The 27,389-nt window shown below is 43.0% G+C and overlaps 1 protein-coding gene across 8 annotated transcripts in view; it reads right to left on the bottom strand.

The window, feature by feature from the left end:
* FAM13A (family with sequence similarity 13 member A) overlaps nucleotides 1–27,389 on the bottom strand; it is a 121,081-nt gene that overhangs the window by 56,127 nt on the left and 37,565 nt on the right. For 6 of the 8 annotated variants that reach the window (XM_066186384.1, XM_066186385.1, XM_066186386.1 and 3 more), the window contains one exon: nucleotides 18,523–18,695. In XM_066186384.1, the coding sequence (XP_066042481.1) occupies nucleotides 18,523–18,695 (173 nt within the window). Of the gene's footprint in view, nucleotides 1–4,040; nucleotides 4,112–18,522; nucleotides 18,696–27,389 lie in introns of those variants that run through there. The other 2 variants (XM_066186390.1, XM_066186391.1) reach the window with 2 other exon arrangements.

Here is a 27,389-nt window from a genome sequence, read left to right as displayed (position 1 = left end):
ACCTGAATAGGAAAAAGAGTATACTGAAGGCTTTTTGCACACCTCCTCCTACTTCAAAGCAACATCAGAGATCAGGGAAGTATAGGCTATCCCATGGCAAGCTGAAGTGAGCAGAACTTCTTGCTGATTAAGTGCCACTGTGAGCAAGAGGCAGATTTTCCATTTATATTAACATACCTGAATATCCCGGAGCCCTTCACAGCATAATTTTGTGTAATTATTTTCTGCTTACTATCCTCCTAGATTGCAAATATGTTTATCTTTTATAAAATGACGTCAATGTTAAACAGCTCACTTCTGTTGTTTTACTTCTGAAGCTAGTTGGGTCTTATTATGAAAGATGGGGCAGTGTCTTTTCTTTTACTTGTGGTTTGGCAATAGTTCTCACTAGGATAAAACCAGAAAATGGCTCAGAAAGAGGCGGAATGAATGCACCAGCCAAAGTCTCACCTCTTCTCAGAATTTAACAGTGAAGTTGCATAACACACACATACCTGTTGCATTATAATGCTGAAGAACTGTTACTAGGTAACTAGTGATTTCAGTTTCAGGATTGTTTGTTAAAAGCTTGCACACTCCAAATAAAGGTATCTAAGAGGCCAGTTTTTAGGCAAATATTAATATTTTCTTGCTTAATCAGGTGGACACCCCAGAGACAAACACCAAAGAAAATTTCCACACCAATTTCCTCTTAGTCAGAGCCTTCCACTCCCAAGTGGTACTGAGGAAGAGCTTCCACAGGCTCCTACACTCACCATATCACAGCTGTGACTACACAGGGTACCCAGCTGTGGGTCAAATATGAGCTTGGAAGATGAATAATTCACACAGCGTTTTTGAACAAGATATGACTTGAGGAAGATAAGAGCCACAGATTTGAATTTCTCTTCATTCTTCCACTAGAAAAAAACCCCACCCAAACCCAAAGCCAACAAAAAACCCCTAGACTCAAGTTCTCTTCACCCTTCGAGAGCATAATTCACATCCATATTGCAGAATATACTTCATTAGGGCTTGTCAAGCACTCCTAGTACCTTGGATAAAAAGTGATAGCAAAGTCCAAAAGATCAGACTTATTTACAGTACAACTTTACACACAAAAATGTTCACAAATGTGATAAAGAGAATACAGCAGCTAACCCCTCCCCCCCGCCAAAAAAAAAAAAAAAAGGTGGTGGAATACAGCAGCGTTCTCAGGTTGAACTGCGGGGTATTTGTGAAAGATGTCAGGCAAACCAACCAGTAAGGTAAATCAAACAATCCTGGTAACTGCAAGTGAGACTGCCCATGCGGACAACTGCTGCTGTACAGGTTAGAAACAGTTCAGTCACATTCCCTACTGCTTTCAGATGCACTTGCTAAAAATATCTGTGATGGCTTCACTCTTCCACTACCTTGACTTGTTAAGCAACAGAGGCCACCGATCACAAACAAGGCCCAAGTGTGTACCTGCCTTTCTTATCTCCGACAGAAGCTGGTAGATATGATTGGCAAAGGCAGACACAGGCTTCAGCTTTGCACAGCTGCTGTTAAATCTGCAATAGACTGAGCTAGAATACATGAATTAAAACATGCATTAACAGCATTAGTAATGTTCTAACTAGGAAGCTGGGATACCAAAGTAAGCTAATGCTATTCTGAAAAGATGGTAGCCTAATAGCAAGAGAAGAGACAATTACTGGTGGATAAGCTGTTGGAAAATCAGTAATGCAATCCATGTGACATTCACCGGTGCCTTCTATAGTGCTTGGGCAATATAGTACCTACTGCAGTGAGGATTCAGCACATTTGGCCTTCCAACTCTTCCCATGCAATGAAGCATAACCCTGACATCCCCACTGTCACTCCTTCATGGGAGGACACCGTACCCCACCACATGCCACAGATATATATATATATATATATACACATATATATATATATATATACACACACAGATATATAGATATCTACATAGATATCCACAGCTATCCATATATAGGATGATACCATATAATCCATATGGCTCTATGTAAGCGCTTTAGATGATTTTCTGGAAGACAAACTCACAGCTCACACATATCTTGGTAGACACAGAGTCCTTCTCTCTCTCCCACGTTCTACACACCAGCTACATGTTTGTATTGCTTCAGCACAGGAGGGTTTCCACAGCAGGCACAGCATGGCCAGCCTTGTGGCCCCAAAGAGAGCACGGAGCAGGGCAGCGCAGGAGATGGGCAGGAGCAAGTTCACTCACCCAGGAAGGGAACCAAGTGTGATCACTGCAGGCAGCTAATTCCCTTTCTTGAGAGGGAAAGAGAGATTCTTTAAGCTTGGCAAGTGTCCTAAAACACAGAACCTGAAGGGTGCCACTACTCTGATTAAACCCATAACAGGAACTATGCACTGCAATTTGTCCATGCCCTCAGCTGGAACAGCAACATCAGCCTATCCACCCAACACCAACCACAAACATAGTGCTATCCATGCTGGTATAAACCAACACTAGAGCTATCAGCTTTCCTGAAGCTGACAAAAAATGCTCAAAGCCAGCAAAACTCTGCCCTAAGGGAGGGAAGAACAGGGAAATAAAGGTGCAACCTGGAGAATGCCACTGTAAAGGGATCTGGCAATCTGTGACAAAAAAACCCCCGATGTGCTAAAAATTACAGTATACAGAGACTAAAAATAGATCAAGGAGATGGAAAAGGAGCCAGAATTTCATGAATTATTTTAACTGAAAAACTCAAAATAATTCCATACCATGCTTACAGCTTAATGGAGTTTGAAGAAAATGCCTCTTTTTTGAAGTGCTGACTGCATCTCTAACTGATCGAGACTTAGTCCTTGCAACAACAAAGATGCTAATTAGAGCCAGCCTGTGAAAGCTATCTTCCCCTGGGGTGAAGAGTCAAGAGCATAATAACAACCACTTGTTCCAACCACTGCTAAGACAGTCAGATCCTTGGGAACAGAAAGGTTAAAAATATTATGTGAGACTGGTCCTTCAAATAGAAATGATGCACCGTGACCACTTCTTTAGGACATCCAAACCGTATTTCTGTTTCTCTGCAGTCATCAGGATGGAACCCCATAACTGCAATAGTGCCAGAGACTTTCTCCACATCTACCTGCAGAGGACCCTGCACTTTATCAAGACAATAACAGTTCGGGCAGCAATTTCAGTTACTATTTTATTATGTTCAAGTAAGCAGCAACTCTGCAGCTTCTGCTGAAACAGCACCACCACCGTTCTGAAATGGCACGGTAAATTTTTTATTTACAGTTTCGTAGATTACTGAAAGATTGTTATTCAGGCCATTCAAATACTGCTAGGGGAGATATGGACTGCTTAATTTTGAGAACTGAATGAGTAGTAAAAATAAAAATAAGAATCTGATGACCCAGTGAAAGGGCTGTGTACACTCCTCCCCACAGTGGGTCTCTGCCTTGCCATTTCAAAAGCTTGATTGCATCTGTCCCTGCCATAGCGTGGCGGGAGCACATGCCAGCACAGGTACTTTCTCACAGCTGGTGCTGAAGGGAGGTGTGCGTCGGCATCCTGGAAACACCCAGCCTTTTTCCTCCGAAAACTAAACCTCCCGCCCATGCTGCGGCAGGCTGGGTGTGTGAGCTGCCAGCCGGAGGTGGGCTGTGCGCAGGGGCAGCCCGGCCGCGCTCCCGTACCGCAGTACGGCCCCGCCGCGGGCAGCCCGCGGAGGGCTCCGCTTTGCCCGGGCGCACGGAGCCGGCGGAGACCCAGGGCTGACCGGGGTTCCTCTACACCTGCGAGCTGCTCCCACGCCGCACGGAGAGCGCTGTGTGGATTTCGGGGCGCTACATCGACTCCCCCTCTCCGCCCGAGGACGCCAGAGATCCCCCGCCCCCGGTGACCCGCTAATAGCTCCACTTGTTGCACTGCCCCAGCTCCGCGGCGGATACCCCGCTCCCGAGCGGGCATCCCTGCTCCCAGGAGCGGTCCGAGTCCCAGCTCCCCCGTGCCGGACAGCCCGGCAGAAGCCCCGCGCTGGGTCCCGGGCTTGCCCCGGCTGGGCACGTACCTCTGCAGGGGCATCACCTCGCACGCCATGCTGGCCATGGAGCCGCTGCCCGCCCGGCTGCCCGCCGCGCCTCTCGCCGCGCCCGCAGCGCCGCCAGCGCCTCGCCGCGGGGAGCGCCCGGCCCCGGGGAGGGGCGAAGGGGCCGCCGGGCCCGGGTTGGCGGCTGACGACGGCCCGCCCCAGCACCGAGAGCCCCGGCCCGGCCCTCCAGCTGCGACACCCGCCACGGCCCCTGCCCCTGCTCGTCCCACCGGGCTCGGCAGGCACAGGTTAACCAAAAGCGGCTTCTAATGTCTAGCTGGTTCTGGGCCTGCAAAAGATGCCACAAGCTGAGGGCTAATGGCTCCTTTCAACAGAAAGACCCCACAAGGTCTTCTGCATCCCTTTCAGTAACTCTAACCCACCGCCCTTCTTCCTAAACTCGGCCAGGATGCAATGTAGTCTTTCCCGAGCTCCCGCCCCACAGCCGCAGCGGCGCCGGTTCCGCTCCGGGAAGGGCAGGCGCGGTGCCCCGGGCACCCAGACCCCCAGCAAAGCTCCACGACACCCTCGCGGCGCTGCTCAGGCTCTGCCCTCGCCCACCTCAACCATGGGTCGGTGTCCAGTAGGGCTGGCACAACTTTTGAATTTGATCCCTTCGTGTTGCAGTAGACACTACCGCGGCTTGAATGGTATGTTGATGTCGGTTGGCCACCCGCTTCTGACCCACTGCAAGGAGAACTCTTCTTCCCTTAATAATTGAACTGAAGAGACAACTACAGAGCCGAACTTGTGTTCCCAGTGGGCTATTCTCAAGCACTCCTGCCTCTGTATCCGTGACCGAATATTGCTCTGAAACAACAAATCACCGTTCTATTGGGTAGAAGTTTGGGGCTGGGAAGGGCGGTAGCGAAAGAACCGCACACAAGGGGGGACATAGAAGCCATGGAAAATGAACAGCACAAAATCACTAAGGTCTTGCACCAAAACTGAAGGAGCACACCCAGAGTTTTACTTTTCAGCTTTGCAGCTCCTCTGCCCAGAAGGCCAGAGGAATTGCTTTCCATTTCCCCCAACACTGGACAGAAACACTTCAGCTGGTGCCCTGCCTGTGAACAATGTTATCACACTGCATACTTTGTGTGATGGGGAACAGGACAATCCTAATCTGATAAAGGGACCTAAGAGCGTCTTTTCAACACTTTAGGTGGTACAAACATAATGGCACATGTCAATCTCCAAACACTCAAGTCAATATTGGAAGAACCACTCCGTTCAACCCTGGTGAGGATTAGTGCTGGCTTGGGAGAAAGCTGGGGCAGGAGCTTAGTGCCTGTATGCTTAACACTTCTATAGAGATGTAGGTCATGCAAACTAAACCTAAGCCCATCAGCTTTCTGGAGAAGCAGACAACACTCCCAGGTTAGCAGAGGGTATCAGACATTTCAGAGGGATGCCCAACAGACCCTAACCTTTGCCAGCAGGAGGCATGGGCATTTTCTGTCGAAATCAAGAGCAGAGGGCAGCTGCAGCCTCAGAAACAGTGGCATGAAGTAGAGACACGGGGCTCAGTTGAGACGTGGCTTCGCTTCAGTACCCTGAACTGTTTAATATCTGCTCCTGTCAGCTGGCTGACTGGAAGAAGTGCATTAGTAATGCTTCTGCCCATTGCCTCAGCACAAGCCTGTTCTGCTGTGACAGTCACACCAGGCACAGCACAGGGCCCCTTTTTAGGAAAGTCAGCAATGCTGATAAAGCACTCTGCCATCATCGATCAGGGCTGCTCTTATCCATGGCAATTAAATGAGTATCTTGATGACTTTCTGTTCTATTAAATGCGCCATATGTGCTCATAAGCAACGAAAACTACGAGAGAAAGATTTTACTCTGATATATAAAACTATTCAGTATAAAACAAAAGCACCTTGTACTGTTTCACAGTTGGACAATAAATCAAATTGACTTTTCCTGGCCAGTCTTTTTTTATACACACACCATTATTCATAGTTGATTACACTGCTATAAACTGAGTGTTACCATCAGGATGCTATTAAAAAAAATTAATTTTCCACATTTAACTAAGGACCCATCTACATGGGCAAGGAATCAGAGTTCTCCAGAGCAGCTTGCTGAATAAACAGAAGTAGAATAACTCAAATAGCTGCTGTACTATGAATTTATACACTAGCTATTCTGTCATAACTTCCATGGGACTTGCTTGTATAAATAAGCTTAAAAGTACTAAGCTCCTTGACAAAGAATTCACTAACAAAAAGGGATGCTGTAATAACCAGAAAGATTAATTTATGGATTAGCATCAGTGAAGAAGGTTAGCTCATGGCATCATGCTAAAATCAACCAGATGCCAACAGTAAAGTTGCAGGGCTCCTCGTGCTCTCAACACCTTCAGAGCCGCCTTTGGTTTCTGTTCTCTTCTTTTGCAGTCCCCTCAATGGGTTATCAGTTTTCTCCCTTGCATCCTCATATGTCTCTTTTAACATTGCCAAAACCATCACAACTAAGAAGAGATACAGGAGCTTATGTTTCCCTGCACCCACTGGCACACAACTTCAGCAACTGTTGAAAGAAAGGTGACCAAAGTTGAAAATATGCTAGGTGGTTGCTAGCACTTCTGGTTCCCCAAAGTTTTAACTATTTCAGGAGCAGCTGCAGACACTGCAACAAAAGATTTTAACACGGAAAAACGTCAGAGTGAAATTTTTAAAACTCCTTTCAAGGACTGTGGCCAACCATTGGTAAGAGTGGTAGTACAGGATGCATGTCACCTCAGTTCAGTTCACACTGTCTCAATGGGCCTTTAAAATCTCTCAGCTGCTGAACAAGAACACAAATCTTAATTCTTCACCTCCCCTGTTCATGGGTAGGAACCACAAGTGATTTATTTGTGGCACAAAGCAGGCAGACAAAAGCTGCCAGAAAGCTGCAGTCTTATCTCCAAACAATTCCACTTCCTTCACACAGATGTTGACGCTAAAACCAACTTGCTATTTGTCAGAGGCAGGAATTCCTACCCTCTCCTTGCCCTTTTTTGCCTTTTTTAACTTCATAACTCAAGCTGGGCTATCACACATAAAACCTGAGATTATACAACATTTTGGTTTGGATTTGCTTGTACTTTTTGAATTTGTTCTCCCATGTTAAACAAAGAAGACAAAACCTCTCCTGCAAGTTTCATATAGCTCTTGCATTTCTATTACTCAGAAAGGCCAAACTCACCTGTCAACAGCAACAATACACCACAAAAGCCCTTTATGGTACCCCAAATTATAGAAACAGAGGATGAGTAAAGCCCTTTCTCAGGACAGGCACAGCATCCTCTCCACTGACTGTATGCTCCTAGTGTATTGCAAACACTTCAGGAAAATAGAGAGCAATTAACAATAAAAATTATAAAGTCCCTTGAAATACCAACACATACCGCCACACTTCAGCACCAACGCCAAGGCAACACCTATGTTCAAACTATTTGATTTGTAAATTTCTTACTGAGTTTCAACAAAGGGAAAAAACCACTGGCTGGAACTAAAATGAATAATCACTTTTCTCCATCAAAGTTTAAAGAACAGCTGCACATTTGGAAAGGAAGTCTCCTGTCAATCATCATTACAGAAGTGCTTTCTCCTCTTTCTTTCCTTTTCATACTTTGCTGCACACCAAGTAATTTTCTCAGCATATAAAGCAACAAGAGAAGAGGATCTGTGAGCAGCACCAGAGGATACAAGGTATGTGATCTAAATAATGGATTTTATGAGGATGTGGTTATGTCTACCTCCTGAAAGGCAGTTATCCCCTGCTTCACTGCACAATCATATACAAATCAGATAGTATTCAAAAATTTAAAAAAAAATATAAAAAAAAGGCAATCTTGCCTGGTCTGACCAAATCTGAGGGCTTTCAGAATGCTACTCAATACCATCAATTTATTCCCACAATGTTTACTAAATTGTGCAATATTTTCCCTCTGGCAGAAACATGAAATGCAAAGGAAAGATACTGCCAGACTGAAAATTACAGAATGTACTTTTCAAAATACTACCAATACAAAATTAAGAATTCCATTATTTATGTACACATACCTATATTAATACACACATTTTCCTCTTTAAAGTATCTAGGCATATGAGCATCTGCTTGTATGACAAATACATGACAAATACCCTGGAAAATCTCCTGCAGTCCAGAAACTTGTGTGCACATTTGAAAGAAGCAAGTCACAAGTAAATAGAAACTGCACGTGGAAACTGTGGCCCTTCAAGTCCAAACAAAGCAGACAGACAATTAAAAAGGCCCTCTCCAAAAGGGCACAAACAGGAAGAAAGAACAACTACTACATTAAAAACATAATTTAGTGAAAGGGAATCCTCAGAAAGGTTTAAAAGCAGTAAGGATGACTTTGCAAAGATGGTACTCAGCCCTGTTTCACTTGATGATGTTTCAATGATTTGTGAGTAAATGTAAAATTATACTGGTGGTTATTTTTGTATCTTGTATCTCTTACCACGTAAGAGCAAAACCTGGGAACTGTGTGCAAGATGGAAATCATGGTTACAAGCCCAGAGTGACTGTGTGGCTAAAGAAATTATCATCATCCTCAGACATCAACAGGGGTATTACACTGAAAAGGTGTGTTATGTCTGTATTTCCTAGTGGGTTAGTTGCTATTCCCATTCCCAAGCAAGTTATGAAAAACTGAGGAGTGTTAAGAGACAACCCATGAAGGGCACACAAAATCTAAACCACACATTTAGTGCTTTTCAAAGAAAATCCTCAGTGCATCCAGAAAACATTAATACTTCAGCTAGTACTCACAAACCAACCAAGACTCAATGGTTGGAAGTCAAAGACAAATTATGCCCAGAAATTAAGACATTTTAAAGTGGTGAGAAAAATTAACTAGTGATGAAATTAATCAATAATTATGGTGATTTTAAAATATTTTTACAAATTACAGTTGCCTCTGTTTAGGAACACCAAGCCTTATGTAAACTGTCTAGATGGAATTTGCAGAATTTTCTTAACTATTTTCATAACTGATATTCCTCTTGTCCAAAAGAGAAGCAGGTTGCTCTCAGCTGACTTTATTTTACGTCTTTTATTTTTTGCCTTAGAAATACAAGCCTTGTCGGCATATCTGTGGAGAATATACTGGTTTTTGCACAGTAGCTTTTCTGTTCCTTCCTGCAACTTAGAGGCCAAATTACCTTTTAAACTAGTTAAAATCTGTTAAGGAGGAAACATATTCCAGAACTGTTCTTTAAACTTGCAGGGACAAGAGAAAAGTATGGACCAAACTGAAAGCTTCGCAGAGCTTCAGGTTCTCAGCGCTCCTGATCTCATCCAATAGACAAGCACAAAAGTTCATTTCCCATTGCAAGGGACACCACATGCTCCCTGGAGACCTGTTTTTGTTCCGGTGGCTTCCCTTCATTAAACAGAAGTGTCCTTTGCAAGCACTGCCACACCTGCTTGTCTGCTGCTTTAACTTGTTCCAGGGAACTCTCACCCCATGGGATAGCCCAGAAATTATTTCTTGGCCTCCATCCTGGAGAAATGGGAAGATTGGGAGCAGGTTCCTAAAGGGTTTCCTGGGAAAGCAAAAAATAATGAATGGTTGTGCCTGCTAATCTGCTGTGGGAACAGGGTAAAGCATGCTGAGTGACAAGGTCACTAGGTTCTTCATTTGCACCAGTTAGTTCAAGTGCCAGAGCACGGGAGAGCAAGCAAGCAAGCAGGAGTCCAGTCTGAAACAAGTTATTTTCAAAGCAGGCTTTCTCCAGAGCTCTAATCTAATGAAATTCCTAATTTTTAGTGTCCAATGAAATTTCTCCCACTCCTCGAAATTGTTATTTCTATAAAACTCTCTGTACAAAAGCTTTTTAAAAATCCAGCTGTTTCAGACCCATGAAAATGTCATTGAAAACAACGAAGAACAAGCATTCATTTATTAGCAAAAAGTATTTTTAAAAAATTTAAATAAGTCTCTGGTGCTCCCTCCATGATTTGTATTACCTACCAAAAACGTCACTGTTTTTACACCTTCCCATCTTCCAAAAACATCCTTCCAATCCTCTACAAAATTACTATCCTTTGAAGTCCATACCTCTGCACCCTTCACGTTCCCTGCTTTCTAAAGCACCTTCAAGTGACATGCTTGTAGTTCACAGAAAAAACAAGGATATGGGAAGGGGTTGAGGAAAGCAGAGAAAAAGGCCACACCATTCATCTTTGCCGCACGTGGCTTTTTACTCCACTGACAGATAAACTGCTGCCTGTGTTGGCAAGGGAGGCAGTCTGGCAGAGTCACCCTCCAGAAAAAAACCCTCCAGGAATAGCTCCTCTTCTCCAGCTGATGAAGTGACTGAAAGGAGTTCTCCCTTTGCACCAGTGCCCCAGTGCCCGGCCTGGCTCTCCGGAGAGCTGGTGGGAAAAAGATGACTCGGCAGGAAAGACCGACTCTGACTGGGAGGTACTAAAACAAGAGTGAGCTGGGTGAGAATAGCTCCAGCTCTCTGCCTAGAGCTGCAAGATGCATCTGCCACAGAAGTAAGGGGGGGATCCTGCTAAAAGGCAACTCTTACCAGATCCATTAAAACCTGACTGCATTTGAGCAGAACACAGCCCTCTCATGTCAGCCTTGGGGCTTCTTCCTTCGCCCCAGCTGTGTGTACAGCAAGAAACAACAAATGGTTGTTTATGCACAGCCAGATACAGTGATACTGGGCTTAATCAGCACAGCTCACTGCTGTGCCCCTCATTCGCAACATCAGCTTTGAGCCCAGCTGCTCTGTACGTGTCCAGGCTGTGCAAACACACTTCTGTCCCACTGCAGGACATTCCTGTCAGGAGTGGCACAAGTGGATACTGCAGGAAAACAAGTTCAGCATACAAGCTCATTATCAGGAACATTCAGAACAACATGGGCAAAGTCTCTAAGTTTTCAACTTTGCAACCACCTCTCAGAGTCTTGAGAAAAAACCACATTTTTCTACTCAAGGAGCATACATTCAGCAAAAGCTAACAAGATTTTAGAGGAAACCTTTTTTCTTTGACGCTCAATAAGTCGGTTAGAACAGTGGTCACTTGAATTATTTTTTCACTTTGACACTTTCTGAAGTTCCAGGGTGGGTTTTTTTAAAGGAAACATCTATAAATTTTATACAACATGGTGTAGTGTTAGTAGTGCTCCCAATCATTTTTAAGTGGCTAGATAGTTTCTAACCATAATGCAGAACAGTAAAACTGTCATTTTATTAGATATTAATTCCTCCCTATGTGACTCAAGCTTTCTGAATGCACAAAGCTTGAGACTGAAAGGACCTGAGGAACTGATGGTGGAATCTTTTGTTTCCAGGAGTCCTGTCAAAGCCTTATCAACTGTAAGTCATTAACAACCAAGCAGTTTTTCTTTGCAACTACCTAGTGGCCTCTCTTTGCAGGCATTCCTAGCACAAACACATGATTTCAGCAGGTGCATAACGAAAAGGAAAGCTTTGGGACAGGAACAGAACTATCTTCACATTTCCTAACTGCAGCCCTCTCCGGCCAGGAGCAAGACACTGAGCCAAGGTTGAGAAGTCCAATTTGTAGATAAGCAGTCAGCTTGGGATCACACTCCTCACAACAGCAAAAATGAGAGGAAATCTCTCATGGCCGCTGACCATGAAAGAGAAGAATGTTACAACACTGAAACGGCTCGGAGGCAAACCAATGCAAGCAAAGTGACAGGAGCAGAGAGTGACAACTCTGCTGTGCCACGCTCAGCCTCTTCTTATTAGACAGCCAGCTGACCACTTTGAATAAAAATATACATGTGTGTCATAGGAAGTCACAGCTGAACCCAGCAGCCTATGCTGAAACGTGCTGAACACAACGTCCCAAGGCACAGCTCTCCCAGCTGAACCGGGAAATTGCAGCAGCAAACCAACCTGACTGAGAACCCGGTGACCTCTGCCTGATGATCTTCCTGTAGGGACTGCCTGCAGGACACAGGCCCAGGTCCCCTCTGGAGAGCCACAGGGGAAAGAATACCTCACAGCCTCAGGTGGTAGAAAACTGCTGGCCCTGCAAAGCTAACGAAAACAAAGCACTCTGCCCTGAACCTCCCCATCTGAACAATGGACCGGGCACTTCAGCAGACAGCCTAAGGAACTTACAGGAGAGGGAACTACTTACTTATTTAAGTAAAAATAAGTCAAGTCACAGTGCAGAGGCTTTACTTATTCCTTACTTGAAATACGGGTTAGTGATGGGTGTCTTTGTTTATATACACAAGAATATTAAAAGCACAAAGATTTCCAAGGTTAGCTTAAAATCCTTATTATTCACGGTGTGTTGTCCAATAAGAGGTCATGTATCCATTTGTTTAAAAATTACTTAAAAATCATACAGATGTTTGTCCTTTATTTCCTCCGCAAATCTATTATGTGACCCAGTTGGTATCAGAAAGCCATCAGCCTCATGAGATGTAGGGACTTCCTCCTCGCAGCAAAAGCAGATAACAAAACAAAGAATCCTTCTGGCTGAGAGAGCAATGCCTGAGGTACAGAAAGGGAGTAATTTTTTTCCAGCTTTATTTCTCAATTACTGGGAATTTACTGTAGTCCCTTTCTGATTTCTAAGGCTGTTGGATGCTGTCCCAAGAAACAGGAAAAGTTAATATACTTGGCTCATGGACTGAAAGAAGAACTTTTGTTTCCACATGCACATTATGACAATAAAAGTGCATACGTGCCTTCTACCTTGAATAGTCACCAGATCTTTGTTTCATATATGATTCTTCTTGCTTACAAGATGAACCTCCATTTCTGTGGCAGGGGTCAGGGCATCAGATTCAAAATGTTCTCTATCCTACAAGCCATAATTTGTCACCATGTAAATCTTACGAAGAGACAAAGATAAAATGGCTAGAATTATAAAGGAAAGTTAGAATAGTGTGATGGACAAAGCCTAATTAAAAGGAGTAACCTGTGCAGGGTAGAAGAGAAAAGTCAAATGCTTGGAAAAATACACTGATAACCACCCAGGTGACTTGCATGGAAAAAATCTACATAATTACATGTGTCTGTAACTGTTATTACATCTGGGCTATAGACAGGGGAGAAGAACCCAGGAAAAGACCAGACCACACCCTGATTTGCCATTCACAGTCACCTGCCTTGGAGAGACACAGAAATCACATGTCTTTGTGGCTGTGTTTTTAGAAAACTAAATGCTTTTCTTAACAACTCATTATGTAAGGCAGTTCCTGCTGCCAGCATCCCACAATGCAAGAAAGAAGGGAATTGATTGCACAGGAGGGTGGAGACAAATGTACTTGCAAAGTTAAATGAGTCAGCTTGGAAAAACTAACTCAACACAACCTAAAGTGAGAAAGTGGCAAGAAGCAACAACACTTTACACAAAATGCTCTCTCTGAGGGCTCAGAACAGGGCCTGCCAGAGGCTGCTGCATACTGAATGATGCACAAGGCAACTGTGTTTACCACCTCCCTACCAACGTTCCAGACCTTTACCCCTTTCCTGAATCGTTTTCTTGAAGAATCTATGGCTGTTGGAGGGCAGCCCTGCCTGCTGCCTGGCTGCAATCCCTTATGTAAACCTGGCAGCAAGGCTCCTCAGTGGTAAGGCAAATTATTACTTTTGATGGGGACTGAATGTACTGGCATGACAGACTTCAAAAACAAAAAAAAACCCAAACCTAAACAAAAATAGTCAGCTAAGCAAACAACACTAGCCCCCCTGTCTGATATGTTCTGGCAAGAATAGGCCAATTCTTATCACATGCCAGATAATAATGATAAGTTTTGGCTTGCCTCGGTTTTAAACCACAGCTGCTAAAAGGAAAGCCAACAAATAGGGAAAGTGTTTATAGTAAGCACAAACTTCTCAGTGTACAAATATATGTACGTTTTCATACCTCAATAACTAGCAGTGAAAATACACAGTGTCATTATGAGGAAGGCATAGCAGGGTACATTAACCAATGCTTTATTTTAGGCATGCCAGCATGTTACTAGGCATGTGGTCCCTTTATTTTCAGGACACAGGCCAGATATAAGGATTTTTGTGAACAAAAGGTTGATGTAAACAAACCTTCTCTTTGAGAACATGCACGTGTTAGAAAGCCAGCACAGCGTATCTGTGCCGGCAAATCTCATCGCAGCTGTGATGGCAGTCACAAACAGGAATTTGTGATCTCTGGCACACAAAGATGTGGCTATAAAATACAGAAGGCTGGCTTACTGAACAACTGCTGTGGTTGCTCTAAGCTGTGGCTCTGAGGAGCTGCACGCGTTTTTCATGAAGTGTGCATGCCATACACGGCACCCATTCCCCGGCACACAACCACTATGAGGCAAGGACGGGTACTCAGCCGCATTCCTTTGATATTTCCATGCACAGAGCCTAACAGTACCACAAACAGCAGGATGCTCTCCTACTGAGGGATCCCTCTTCAAAACAGTCCCAGGAGTGCAACGAGATGCAGCTTCAGCAAATGCTAGAACAGACATGTACAACAGCAAAGCGTATTTTGGTGGACAAAAGATCCACCATAGTGTCAACCAAATGCTGCAGACAGCATGCACCTCTGAGCCAGTATCAGGAGAGACATTTATGCTCACCATCCTCAATCCCCTGCTTGACATTTTGACTGCAGGAAGCATTTTCCTACCTTCCTGAAGGCTTTCTCTTCTCTTTGCTTGTATACAAAGTTTAGCACAAAAAGCTAAACTTTGAGAGAATTGCTTGCAAGAGGCCCTTCTACCTTTGTATCCACGGAAATCTTAATATATCTAATATATCTATATAATCTTAATATATCTAACCCTGAAGTAAAAGCCATTTGAATCTATTATTTGAAGCAGTTATTTGAAGTTTTAGTACCTCTAAACATAATCAAAATCATGCCAATGCCTACTGCAGTCATTTGTGAGCCAGAGCTTTGAGCAGACTTTTTCCTTCTAGGCAGAGAAAGAAAGAGGGACCCAAACAGGGACTCTCAGCTCCACAGAGCTACAAGCCCACTCCAGACCGCTCTCACTGAAGGTCTGGTAAGGCCCCAGGGTGGCCCATTCCCTCCAGCCCACTCTCCAGTCCAAAAGTTGTTGCCTCCCCCAGCTCCTGAGTCTGCAGTGTGTGTTTCTTGTGGCTCTCATCCAGGTAAAGACAAAGGACGTGTGTCATTCCCAGGCTCCGGAGGTTTGGCTGCCCATAAGCTCTGCACAGGAACTCTTGCAAAAATGAGATGAGACTCACAGAAGTAAGTAACAGGCTGCATACTGCCTGAACACTTTAATCCTTTTTTTTCAGAGGACCAGTTTCTCCTCTCCTGCCCCTTTCCCTACTTTCTTCCTTTCTCTCTCCACTGTTTTTTGATTTCCTCAAGAGCTGCATTACAGGTATGCTTTTCTGCTACTGCACAATTAGCAGTTTGCCCTTGGCACACAGCTATAATAATGAGGCAATTTTCAAAACAACACATACATTATGTGCTAGTGGGGACTGTGGGTATATAGGGTTAATCCACCCACTTTGTTCACAAAAAAGAACATAACTTACAACATCTTCTTAAGGGAACTGCTGTGAACACAAGGTGATACAGATTTTATGCTCTGCAATGTTTTGACTGCAAGTGATATATTGCATATTTCAGATGACAGCAACACCTTCAAAAAATTCCTGCAATGAGGAATATCATACCTGTAAGGAGGCATAACATGACTTTCAGTATTTTTAAAAAATGATAAGTCATTATAGAAGATATAGTCACAACTGTAGTTGCTACTTAGTATGTGGATTTTTATTTTAAGGACAACTATATGAAGACACATATTAAGAGGCATTTAAACAGTATTAAAATCACTAATCAACTGAAAGTCTCTTAGCTTCTCCCTGAAGGCTCTAGTGTCAAATGAAAATTTATTAAAGATTGTAGTCCTTGCTTAGTGCATGTGGTTACTTCTTCACTGTTACACTTGTGAAGCTGAAAGGTGGAATTCTGCATCTACTGTTCTATGGAGACATTCATCCTCTTCTAATCCACCATATCATGGTATCTGAGCATGGAAAGGGAACAAATCACAGGCGTTTTCATGAAACAGCAAATGATTATCATTGCCAAGAACAACCTTTATTCTCTTCTAACAAAGGTTATATCATAGCTGAGCAGATACAGTAGCTTCACTAAAACTTATCTGGTAATTACATATAATTAATGATAACAATTATTTTAGAACTGTTGGTACCTTGTGACACAAAACCCCCAAACAAGAATAGCAGTGTGTTTGTACTTTGTAAATCTAGGTCAGATGCCAGAGTCCTTCTGCTGAAAAGGGTGAAAACTCCTAATAATAGCCTTGCACTGAAATAACACCAGGTAATACTTCATTGTGGGCTTAAATTACATGGGAGTGGCACAAGGCTGCCAAAAGCATGTTTAAAACCACTCCTGATATATCAGAGCACTACACTGATGCCAGGGAATCAAGGTTTATGCCTATTGCACAGACAGCTGTCCCCCAAACATGTTAGGTCTGCTAGACACCTCTCTCTGTTCTTTCACTGGTCCAGGGCCTTCATCCTATCCTGCCCAACAACCTGCCAGACTGAAGCTGGGGAGAAAACAGCAAACACTACTTACTCTTCCTTCAGGAGCAGCAGATCACTGACAAAAAAGTACCAGAAGCAAACAGCAGCATAGATATTCAACACAATTAGGTATGTATGTACAGAAATGTGACAGGACAGAAAACTAGGGCATTCTTGAACAAAATGAGATTACAAGATAATTAATTTCTACAGTTAATTAATTTCCCAGATAAAATCAGAGATGCAGACATCTTTCAACCCAAGGCTCGAGCATGAAGATCAGGCTTCTGCCTAGTTATAAACACATCTCATTTGGTGCTTAGTGTCCTGTGCCAGCACTGGCCCAAGTGTCCCATACTTCAACAGTATGCAATTACATATTGACAAGAAAGCAGGATTCCCTAAAACAAATAACTGCATTGTTTGGGGACTGTCGTCCTAAAAGAAAGGCAGTTTTTGGGGTACCTCATGAAGTACATCACTCACACACACCTTCCCAGACATGACACCTGGCAGTTCTTTATTTCAACCCTTCGGCACTTCATTTCCCTTTACACCTTGGAACACATAGCAGAGTTCATGCACACTCTCTGCCAGGCTCCAGCATATCAACATGAGAGGTTGGAACTTCTGCCACAGCCCCACTTGGCTGGCCCTGTCTAGCTGCTAGAATTGTATTGCCATCTACAATTTGCCAGCTGACCTGCTCTGATCATTGATTTCTAGCTCTTCTCAGTCAAAAGCAGGTGGATTGATGAAGCCATGCAAAGAAACTTGATGTGTTCTGTCTGCAGGAATTTTGGGGAAAGCTTGGGGAGAGTGAAACACACACCTGAAATAGCTAAGAGTTAAAGAGCATGTGTGCCTACCAAGGGCTAGAAACCAAATTCAACATCTATGCTTCACCACCATTACTACAAATCAAAATCTAGTGCTAGTGCAAAATTTGTCTCATAAGCTGAGTGCTGTTTGTCTGCACTGGTGCTGAGAATAGCACACATCTCCTGCTTACACAGTGAAGTCACTCAGTTACGTGTCTGGCAGCACTGCCTCTGCTTTGTGTTCCCGGTTGGTATGCTGGGACACTGCAGTGTTCTGTTTCGTGACATGAGAATAGCACTATTCCCCACATCAGGCCAATTCCAGATTTTGGTAGCACATTGCAATTTCCCACAGTAACCTGAATCCTTCATGTGCTGCACAAGAGGAGAGAGAACAGAAGACTCAGTTCAATATCCTGAGAATAATAAAAAGATCATGGTTCAGCCTGATGTGTAGGGAAGGACTTTACAAGAGAGCAAAATGCCCATTACCTGTTAACCTAACAGACAATCTGCAATCCATCAAAATTCAAAATACTCTTTTAGATAAATATTTTTACAGTTGCTCTAAACTGATAGACTCCTGCAGATAAATTCAAAAAGATACTTGTATAGATACTCTACATGTACTTTTCCACTCTTGTCTGAATGGAGTAGTACTATCAGTAGCACCATTCATGCCAGAAAGAGAAAACCCTCCAAAAGCCCCTTCCTTTTTGGATTTTAGAGTGAGAATAAAGTCAGCCATATGTTAAGATGTAAGCTGGGCAGATCAAATACACTTGATTATTCCAAAGAGACACATTTTGGTTGCATCTTGTACTTGGTGTAATTTCTGTTACCTGACTGTAGATCAGACCGGTCCACCTGCACTACTTCACCAAGCAGGCTACCTTCGTATGCTTGAACCCAAGCACACAGCTGGCTTTGGAGGGTGTGGATTCAACAGGAAAAGGCACATTAATTTATCTCCAACCCCAGGATCCTGTTTAAATGTTCAAAATGCCCAGAGCCAGAGGTGCAGGTACAAAACAAACAAAGAGACAAACACAAAGACAAAAAAACCCCACTAACCTGGAGAAAAACACACCATTGTTAATGAAGGAGATTTCATCTGCTGAATCCATCTCCTTCTCACATGAACCACTGTCCGTTAACGGGAGGCTGACTTGAGGTATTCCATCTGACTGGCCTGGTTGTGGAAATAGGCCCATTTGGACGGATTGTTCCATTGGGGGTTTGGTCATCTACAGAAGCAAGGAGAGAGAAAATTGAAATGTGAAAGGAAGAAAGGCCAGAACAGCCCTCTCAGATAATCTGTAACTGAAAGACATACTGTATCGGTGTACAGACAGCAAAGGTGACAAGCCGCAAAACAGTCTTACAAAGTACACATAAACCAAACACTCAACTTGATAAAGACTATTTAAAGAAAAATAAAGGTGTGTCTATTGAAAGAGCAGGGACAAGAAAAAAATTAAGAAAAGGAAGGTAAGTGAAATAAATACTTATTTTCTGTATCACAGCAGGCAGACTAAAAAAGTTTGCACTGAATTTGCTTCTTGACGCTACTGGAGTAACAGATACTAACAGCAATTATTATAGCTCTTCTCAATACCCTTCCCACTCTTTTTAATGACAATTGATATCAACATATACCCTAAGAATGCTTAGGGGAGAAGAGTAAGTTCAGAGGTCTGCCCCTCATTTTAACAGCGAACATTGAACCTAACCTTTGTGATTACGTACAGTTTTCTCTTGTACTCACTTCTGGTTTTAGCCTTTGTAAGACCCGAGGTCTGGGAGTTTCACAACGTTGTTACACATTGATTAAAATGGATTAAAAAGTACTTCTATTTTAGGTAAGGTGACATAATCTTTTCCCTTGATTTTGAACTATGAGAATTTGCCAGTAACTATTCCTTAACCACCTTCCCAATACCGATCTTGATTTTATAGTACTCCAGTAGTGGTCTCTAATCAGACAGAAAAATGAGTTAATATAGTCTCTCATTTTACAGAAGTCATACTCATGGGTTTGATCTTTTTTGCTGCTTTTCTCTACACCTTTTCACCTACTATGAAGTCCTTTCTAAAATGTAGTCAGAACTGCATGTGGCATTATATATGAAGGCAGATTTAGTGGTGGCTTCTCATGAAAATCTAACTTTTTATTTGCTTTCATGATTGCTCAATTTGGAGCTCATCAGTGTACACATATTTATATAATCTGTGGAGTTTTGTGGACATAGCACATTGTGAAGGAAACTCAACTGATCAGTTTTTCACCCAACAAAGAGTAAATTAGAAGACTTCTGAAAATCCTTATAGCCAGCTTTGAGTTTTTCCTACCTTAAATACTTTTCTATTAGCAGTACATGGAGTATTTTCTAGGTCATTATGGAAGCAGTTAAATAGCACACATTCCAACAAAGATCCTAAAGGGAGTTCTCAGAAAACCTTTCTCCACCAATAAACTGATCATATCCTTTTACTTCTTTCTAGTTATTAATCCATAAAAAGTCTTTCCTTCTGATCACAAGATATCTGCTTCTTTAGAGACCGTTGACAATTCCATTAAAACCTTCTGAAAATTCAAGTGCACTGTACTGACTGTACCTATGCATATCTTCACAGGCTCTTCTGCAACAATTTTTTCTCTAAAGAAATAATGCTGGTGCCTCCTAAATACTTTAATTATCCATTGGTTTCTCAGTTCTGCTGCCTGCTGTACTTCTTATAACTCTGCTGGACAAGTAAATCAGAATTTCTGAATTCCTTTTCACACCCAGCTTACCCTAAGGTTTTTTGCTAAAATTTATTTTACTTCTGTTTCTAGTATTTCATTACACTCACAGCTGCTTTCAAATGCTTTGTGCATGCTGAAAAGTTTCATGGGACAGAAGGCTGCTTCTTACTGAGCTTTGTAGAAAATAAAATGAAAAATAAAATACGTATCAGTGCACAGGGAAATCAGAGAGAGACATCGAGACAGCTTCCCAGTTTCAGCCTCTGGACTGCTTGCTCTGAGTAAGATCCTGACTTTGCTGACGTCAGTGGGCATTTTACCTGAAGTCAGGATGTGACCTTTGGACCACTGCTGGTTCCAGCAGCACCCTGTTAGCCCATCACCTGCAGCTGTCTCTGGCTGCTGGCACCATGGGAAGTGGGCACACAGCACATGGACACCAGCCAGTGCCTCTCAGCTGGTAAAAAACAGCAGCAGTGCTGTGATTTCAAAGGTCTGTGGGGAGGAGGGGAGACAGAGAGCTACACAAGGGCAATGTTACAGGAGAGAATCACAACAGGAGGCAGCAGGGCCTGGGGTCTGGAGGCACTGAAGAAGAGACCAGAGCCCAACTGGCTACAACCTCCTTTCAAGTACATGTAGAGAGCAATAATGTCACCCCTCAACCTCTTTTTCTCCAGGCTAAACAAGCCCAGCCCAAGAACATATGCCCTGGTGCATACTGAGATATTTGATGTGGTGTGGTGTCTGTCAAAGAAGCATTTTGTCCCCGGCAAAATCTAACCACTAAACAAACACACATCTATAAATCTTTGTAAATACAAACAACACTTCACTTTAGAAGATGACACCAATAAATCCAAGGACAAGCCTAGAGAGCAGGCTTTGGCTGAAGAAAAAATAATTTGATTTCTGTTTCCTGAAAGTTTTTTCTCTGGTGAAGCTTAACCTCAAATTGCATTTGATGAAGATCAGATTCAGCCTGAAGCAGGTATGCTGTGGGCTGTTACAGCAGAGCTTCAGTCTGTGGCCACTGAAAGCATGGACTCTGCTGAAGTCTGCTGCTCTATAATTTAAAATACACTTTAATTCTCAGCCAAATAGAAGTAAAATGGCATCAGGTGCTACTGACAATCAAAGGGACAAGAAAGAATAATAAAAACACCGAGGAACAGAAAACTACAAGGAAATATTACACCGTACATCCTGCATTTGGCTGTCGAGTTTTGTTGTCTCAAAGTTCAGATGCAAGGCACCATGTCTGCAGTTGTAATAGAAACTAGTCAGTTTTATGACCACTATAAACATGCATCATGATGGGTGTTGAAGAAAGTGCAAGAAAACCTTTCACCTGGAGGCACAAGCTGACCAGCCAAGCTGACATCATCCCACACAATACCACCATCAAGATTCCTCATAACTGACTGGCTGCATCATAGGGATGTTTCGTCTCCCTGTGAGGTGTCAGAAGCTTCTGGGTTCAAAGATCAAAAATGAATACCACATATTCTAAAGATCTGACATGGTATGGTGACTAATCTTTCTCTCTTTTTGAAGAACAGGAGCTGCTCCAGGTGAGTCTGGAGAGCTAGCTGCATATGAATCAACATGGTTTAAAGACAGATCCTTAGCACGGGTCATCCTGCTTTTCTGAGTACCTCACTCATGTTCTCAAGTAGGAAAACAAAAAACTTCCAATATCTCAAGCTATGCATGAACATGTCCAAATAATTGGACAATTCATACCCATTTGATTTAAGTAATAATGAAAACTAAATGCAGATCTTTTAGAAGAAACTAGCTGTGAGTTTATATTTAAATGTCATCATTGAAAGGATAATAAAGATATTGAAAGGATAATAAAGGATAATGAAGATATTTCTATAAGGTACCCTCAAAAAACCCACCGGGTATTTAAAACATACACAATACAATACATACCTTTTCTTTAAAGGTATATGAACACAGTACTCTTATAGACAAGAGAAACCTCCCTCAAAAATCTGCTTAGTACACAAATGCAATTCTTACAGTTGTCCACCAAAGCAAAGAGGTCGATACTACTTCTTGAAAGGCTTCACACTTTGTCACCCTAGTGCTTTTTCAACTTACAAGTTGTCTATATCAATACAAATATCCCATGGAATAGAAAAAGGTACATTTCTTTGGAAAAACGCAGGCAGGGCCAAGCAATGCATGGAAATCTGGAATGCTGGTTTCTTTTTCACTCTGGTCTCAATTTGGCTAGCTAAAAAGATTTAAGGTCAATCTATCCACTCATCAACATCACCTCTGCTTCATGAAGGACTGAGAAAGGGAGAACATTAGCCAGCTGTAACTCACGCCTGACAGTTAATCAACCTGATTCAATCTAGTCAAATGACCAGGGAATGAGCGACCTGCCAAAGTCACCCACACTTGATATTTGGCCACTGAAACCTCTTGAACAAATACATTCCACTCACTCCATTCATACACAGAACTTACAGCTCTCTGCCAAAGTTAATGGTAATGACAGTGCAATTACACCAGGCCTTGTTTGGAGACACAGATTTTGCCAGAGGGTTTAGGTCATCCTGAACTGTCCCAAAGAATCTGGTGGAAATTCCTACTGAGGCAGCATGTCATTCAGTGAACAGACCAAGTATTTATGCTGTACTTGTTCTCCAAAATTTCATACTGCAGCCAGTTCTCACACAACACCAGCTCCACCACCATTTTATTGCAGTAAAGGACGTCTGGGACGAAACTGGACAGGATAAATCTCCTGTAGCTGTGAGTACCAGATACATTTCAGGTCCAAAGGGCTTTCAAAGGCAGGGATAAACCTGCAGTGAGACTTTCCAGTTACATTCATCTCACACTTCTTACACTATTCTCTCACTTTCTATTCCAATGCTTCTGCTGAGGGTGTGATTATGTTACTGGCCATGGCAAAGAATTTCTGTGTGTGAGGAAGCAAGTGCCAAAGTCATGGTTTGAACGCTATGTGGACTACACCAGTAGGGACAGAGAAGTCAGAGAGGCTGCGGAACAACATAATTCAAACAAACCTGAATTATTCTGCAGGTTTTTTCCATAACAGTAGGGCTAAAGGCAAGGGAAGAACTGCAGATGTCATCTGCTGCACTTTACAAGGCCTTTGACACAGCCCCCACTACATCCTTCTCTCCAAATTGCAGAGACAAAGATTTGTTGGATGCACTGTTTGGTGGGTGAGGATTGGCTGGATGGTAGCACCCAGAGAGGAGTGGTCAAGGGCTCAATGTCCCAGTCGAGACTGGTGACAAGTGTTGTCCCACAGTACAGCTGTCTTTAGTAGAGCTACTGTCTTACTTAAAATGGGCTTGTGCCCAAATGTTTCCCCAAAACATATATTCAGAAAGTAATGAAATGTAAAATGTCACTAAAACCCACCTAGATTCATCACTTCACCTACCACCTACAATATTGATTTTAAAACCAAATCGGCATATTACAGATGTGAAGTTCTTCTCAAATTAGAAATGCCTCATCATCCCAAATTACTGACACTGGAAGACAAAGATCAACAGCTCTGTAATTGTTCCAGGTTTAGTAGAGTCAGCACATACTTGAAAAGTAATTCAGTTACCAACTCTCTTTCATGCTCAAAACCAAGCCTGAAATCCTTTCGTGATTAACTGCCATACTGAAACCATAAAGTCACGATAAATGTGGTCATCTTTACAATACATGCAGCTGTCACTGCCAAATTTGGATTTCTCTTACTCTACTTGTATTTTTAGGCATTGGATGACTAAAACACCTCCTCTGCACTCTGCTCTTCTCAGATATCAAAGTTATAAATTTGATGCAACTCTAAAGTGTATGAAGCTTTAAAGTTCAATAAAATTCTGATGTTTTCTGCAAATTCAGATGTCTTAATGAGAACAAGACTCTTTGGAATCAAAGAGATGAGTATTATCTTCCCTGAAACCACATCCCAGTCCTGCTTGTCCAACTTCATTTCCTTTTGTGACAAGGTAACCCATCTAGTTGATCAAGGGAATCCTTTGGATTTCAGTAAAGCTTTCAAAACTGTCTCTCACAGTATCCTGGACAAAATGTCCAACACACAGCTGGATAAACACATCATGGGTGAGTAACTGGCTCATGGGGTTGGGCACCAAGGGTTATAGTGACTGAGGTGACATCACACTGGTGACCTCTCACCAGTGGGGTTTCACAGGGCCCAGTCTTAGGCTCTCTGTGTTCTTCAACATCTTCATTAATGACATGGATGCAGGACTTTATCCCTTAACTTACTAAGTAAGTTTGCAGAAGACAGTAAATTGAGAGGAGCTTTTGACTTCCTCTGCAGAGGCCCGGCAGAGAGACCTCAACAAATCAGAGCACTGGGCAGTCACTAATCACATTAAGTTCAAACAGGGAAAGTGCCAAATTCTGCACCTGGGATGGGACAACCCTGGATGTAGTACAGACTGGGGAATGAGATGTTGGAAGGCAGCACTGTGGAAAGGGACCTGGGGGTTCCATGGCAAGTTGAACATGGGTCAGCAGTGCTGGCATCCAGGAGGGCTACTCGTGTCCTGGGAGACATCAGAGACAGCATGGGCAGCTGGCCAGGGAGGAGATTGTCCTGCTCTGCTCTGCTCTGCACTGGGGCAGCCTCACCTCCAGTGCTGGGGGCAGTTCTGGGTGCCACAATGTTAAGAAAGGGATTAAACCACCAGTGCCCAAAGAGGGCAATGAAGATGGTGAAGGGTCTTAAGGGGAAGCCATATGAGGAGGGAATGAGGTCACTTGGTCTGTTCAGCCTGGGTAAGAGGAGACTGAGGGGAGACCTCACTAAAGTCTACAACTCCTCATAAGGGGAAGAGGAGGGGTAGGTACTGATCTCTTCTCTATTGTAACAGTGACAGGACTCGAGGGAATGCCCTGAAGTTGTATCAGGCAAGGTTTAGGTTGGATATCAGGAAAAGGTTCATCACCCAGAGGGTGGCTGGGCACTGGAACAGGCTCCCCAGGGCAGTGGTCATGGCACCAAATCTGACAGAGCTCAGGAAACACCACCACAGCCTCCATATTTGACCAAAGCCACAGTGAACAGCAGAACTGCTTAAATGCTTGGAAGTAAAGACACACTTTGGTAACACTGCTTGATTCCGGGGGTAAGGAGCTAGCAAATGTTCTCAGAAGCCTATGAAATTCAAGCACAGCAATGCAGACATGGCATTTCTAGCTCCAGAGGTAGTTTACTTGTCACTGGCTTTGATTCCCATAATTTTCTTTCAGTAAACTCTCAAGGTCAAAATCATGTCTCTTATAAACAAAAGCAGATTCAGTGAACAGACTCCAAATTTTCCATGAAGGCTAAACATTAAAACTGTACACTCCAGAAAGACATAACCTGAACCCAAAGCTATCCTGTCCTAAAAACATTCAAAATTAAGAAATCAACCCAGCAGTTAGATTATCTTAACCTGTGACTCTCTGTGGCACACACACAACAGGAGGTTGTTGAAGTGAACCAGCAACACCTTAAAGCCCTTTTTCTGCAGGAGGTCAGGAACATTTGCCTTAGGGAATCCCTTCAGTCTCCTGCCCTGTGCAGCTCTCCAGGCAGCTCTGTCAAAATGCTGCAAGTGTGCGGCCTGCATGGGATGTAGGCCAAAAAGCAACAAGATGTACGGGCCTCAAGCCAGAAGATACAACCAGCTCCCATCGATTGCCGACTTCTGCCTGGCATCTGTTTGCCAAAGGAAATGTAGCACAGGCAATGTTCTGAACTGAAGAGGGCTTTATCCAGGTGGAGAGGAGAGAGAGGCATTGTGGACTTTGCATAACAGGGCTCCTAGGAAGCTCAGCAAAAGGCAAGTTGAGGTCTTGCTGGTGGATGAAATAGAAAAAAACCCTTAAAAGCAAAACAAGCATGCATGACTTCGCACTGCAGAGATATGACAGCCCACTGTCTTATCATTTCTGTGCAGTAACAAACCTTCCGGCCTCTTGAGAAACATAAATATCCAGCCTTGGTCACAACCCTGAATGTATCCCACACGGATACTGGAAGTTATTCACATCCAAATCCTAGAGTTCTGAGTACACTGTAGGGACATTGCTCCTCTTGGAGTAACTTCTGCCTTTTATCCACTTTGGACTCTCTTAGCTTGAATAGATAATGCCTTGAGAGTAAGAAGCACAAATATTGTCAGATGATCACAATCTCAGGAGAAATGCAGGAGTGAACTTAGAAGGCTGAATATGGTGACAATTCCTACTCTCAGCTTCCCACAGGGCAGACTTTCTGCTCATGTCTGTATTCACCTGCCCATTCAGAACAATAGTGAGAGCAAGAAAAATTACGGTAATTTACTGTTGTTACAATGGGGATTATTTGGTATTTCAGTATATTCTTAAAATAAATGTCACCTCCAGTGAAGGAATCCTAAAGGAAATGCTCTGTAACTCTCTGTTGTGCTGTTAAAGGGCAAATGTTAATGAGTCCATCAAAAACCAGAGAACAAAGGTAAGCCAGAACAGTGCCCATTACATTCCTTCATCCTTCTTGCTGGTCAACTGTTTGAGGTGTAAACAAGTAAGTGTTTGCCAAAGGATTTCTTCATTAGAAAAATGTAAAGCTGTGCCAAAATACAGAGCTGTTCCTCTGAAGTCCATGTAAGTAGGTTGGAAAGTTTAAAACAAGCTGTTAAGAAACCTGTCTTTCTCCATGTATGGTGCTTCTCCTGTTCACAGTGTGACAATGAATTATATAGTAATAAAGAATTTGTTGCCTAAAAGACACTGTTGGCACTGGTCTGAACTGTGCTACATCCCATAAAGTGCAAGCAGATCCTTCAAGGAAAAACAGATGAGTTTTATCTCTGTATTTCTCCCACCCTGCATTACCATATGGCCAACTCATTAACCAGGGAACCTGAACAACTGAAAAGATGAGTGTAAAGGCTGACTCCAGCTTTTACTCTTCAATCCCTTTTCCTTCTCACCAATAAGGAATGCTATTTACAAACTCTGTAATAAAAGCAGGTTCAGGTCTTAGGAATTTTGCACAGAGGTGGAGCAGCACTCTAATACCAATAAACTGGCACTAAACATGCCCAAGCTCATTTTTATGGCCCTCTGAATCAACACTGGGTAATACAGATAAGCTGAGACTCCACTAGAAATTCCACTAGAGCACGTAACAATC

The sequence above is a fragment of the Chamaea fasciata genome, unplaced genomic scaffold (genome assembly GCF_029207755.1).
Source record: "Chamaea fasciata isolate MVZ Bird 193981 ecotype frontalis unplaced genomic scaffold, bChaFas1.0.hap1 SCAF_6, whole genome shotgun sequence".
In the NCBI taxonomy this organism is placed as follows: Eukaryota; Metazoa; Chordata; class Aves; order Passeriformes; family Sylviidae; genus Chamaea; species Chamaea fasciata.
This window is presented reverse-complemented; position numbering and strand designations above follow the sequence as displayed.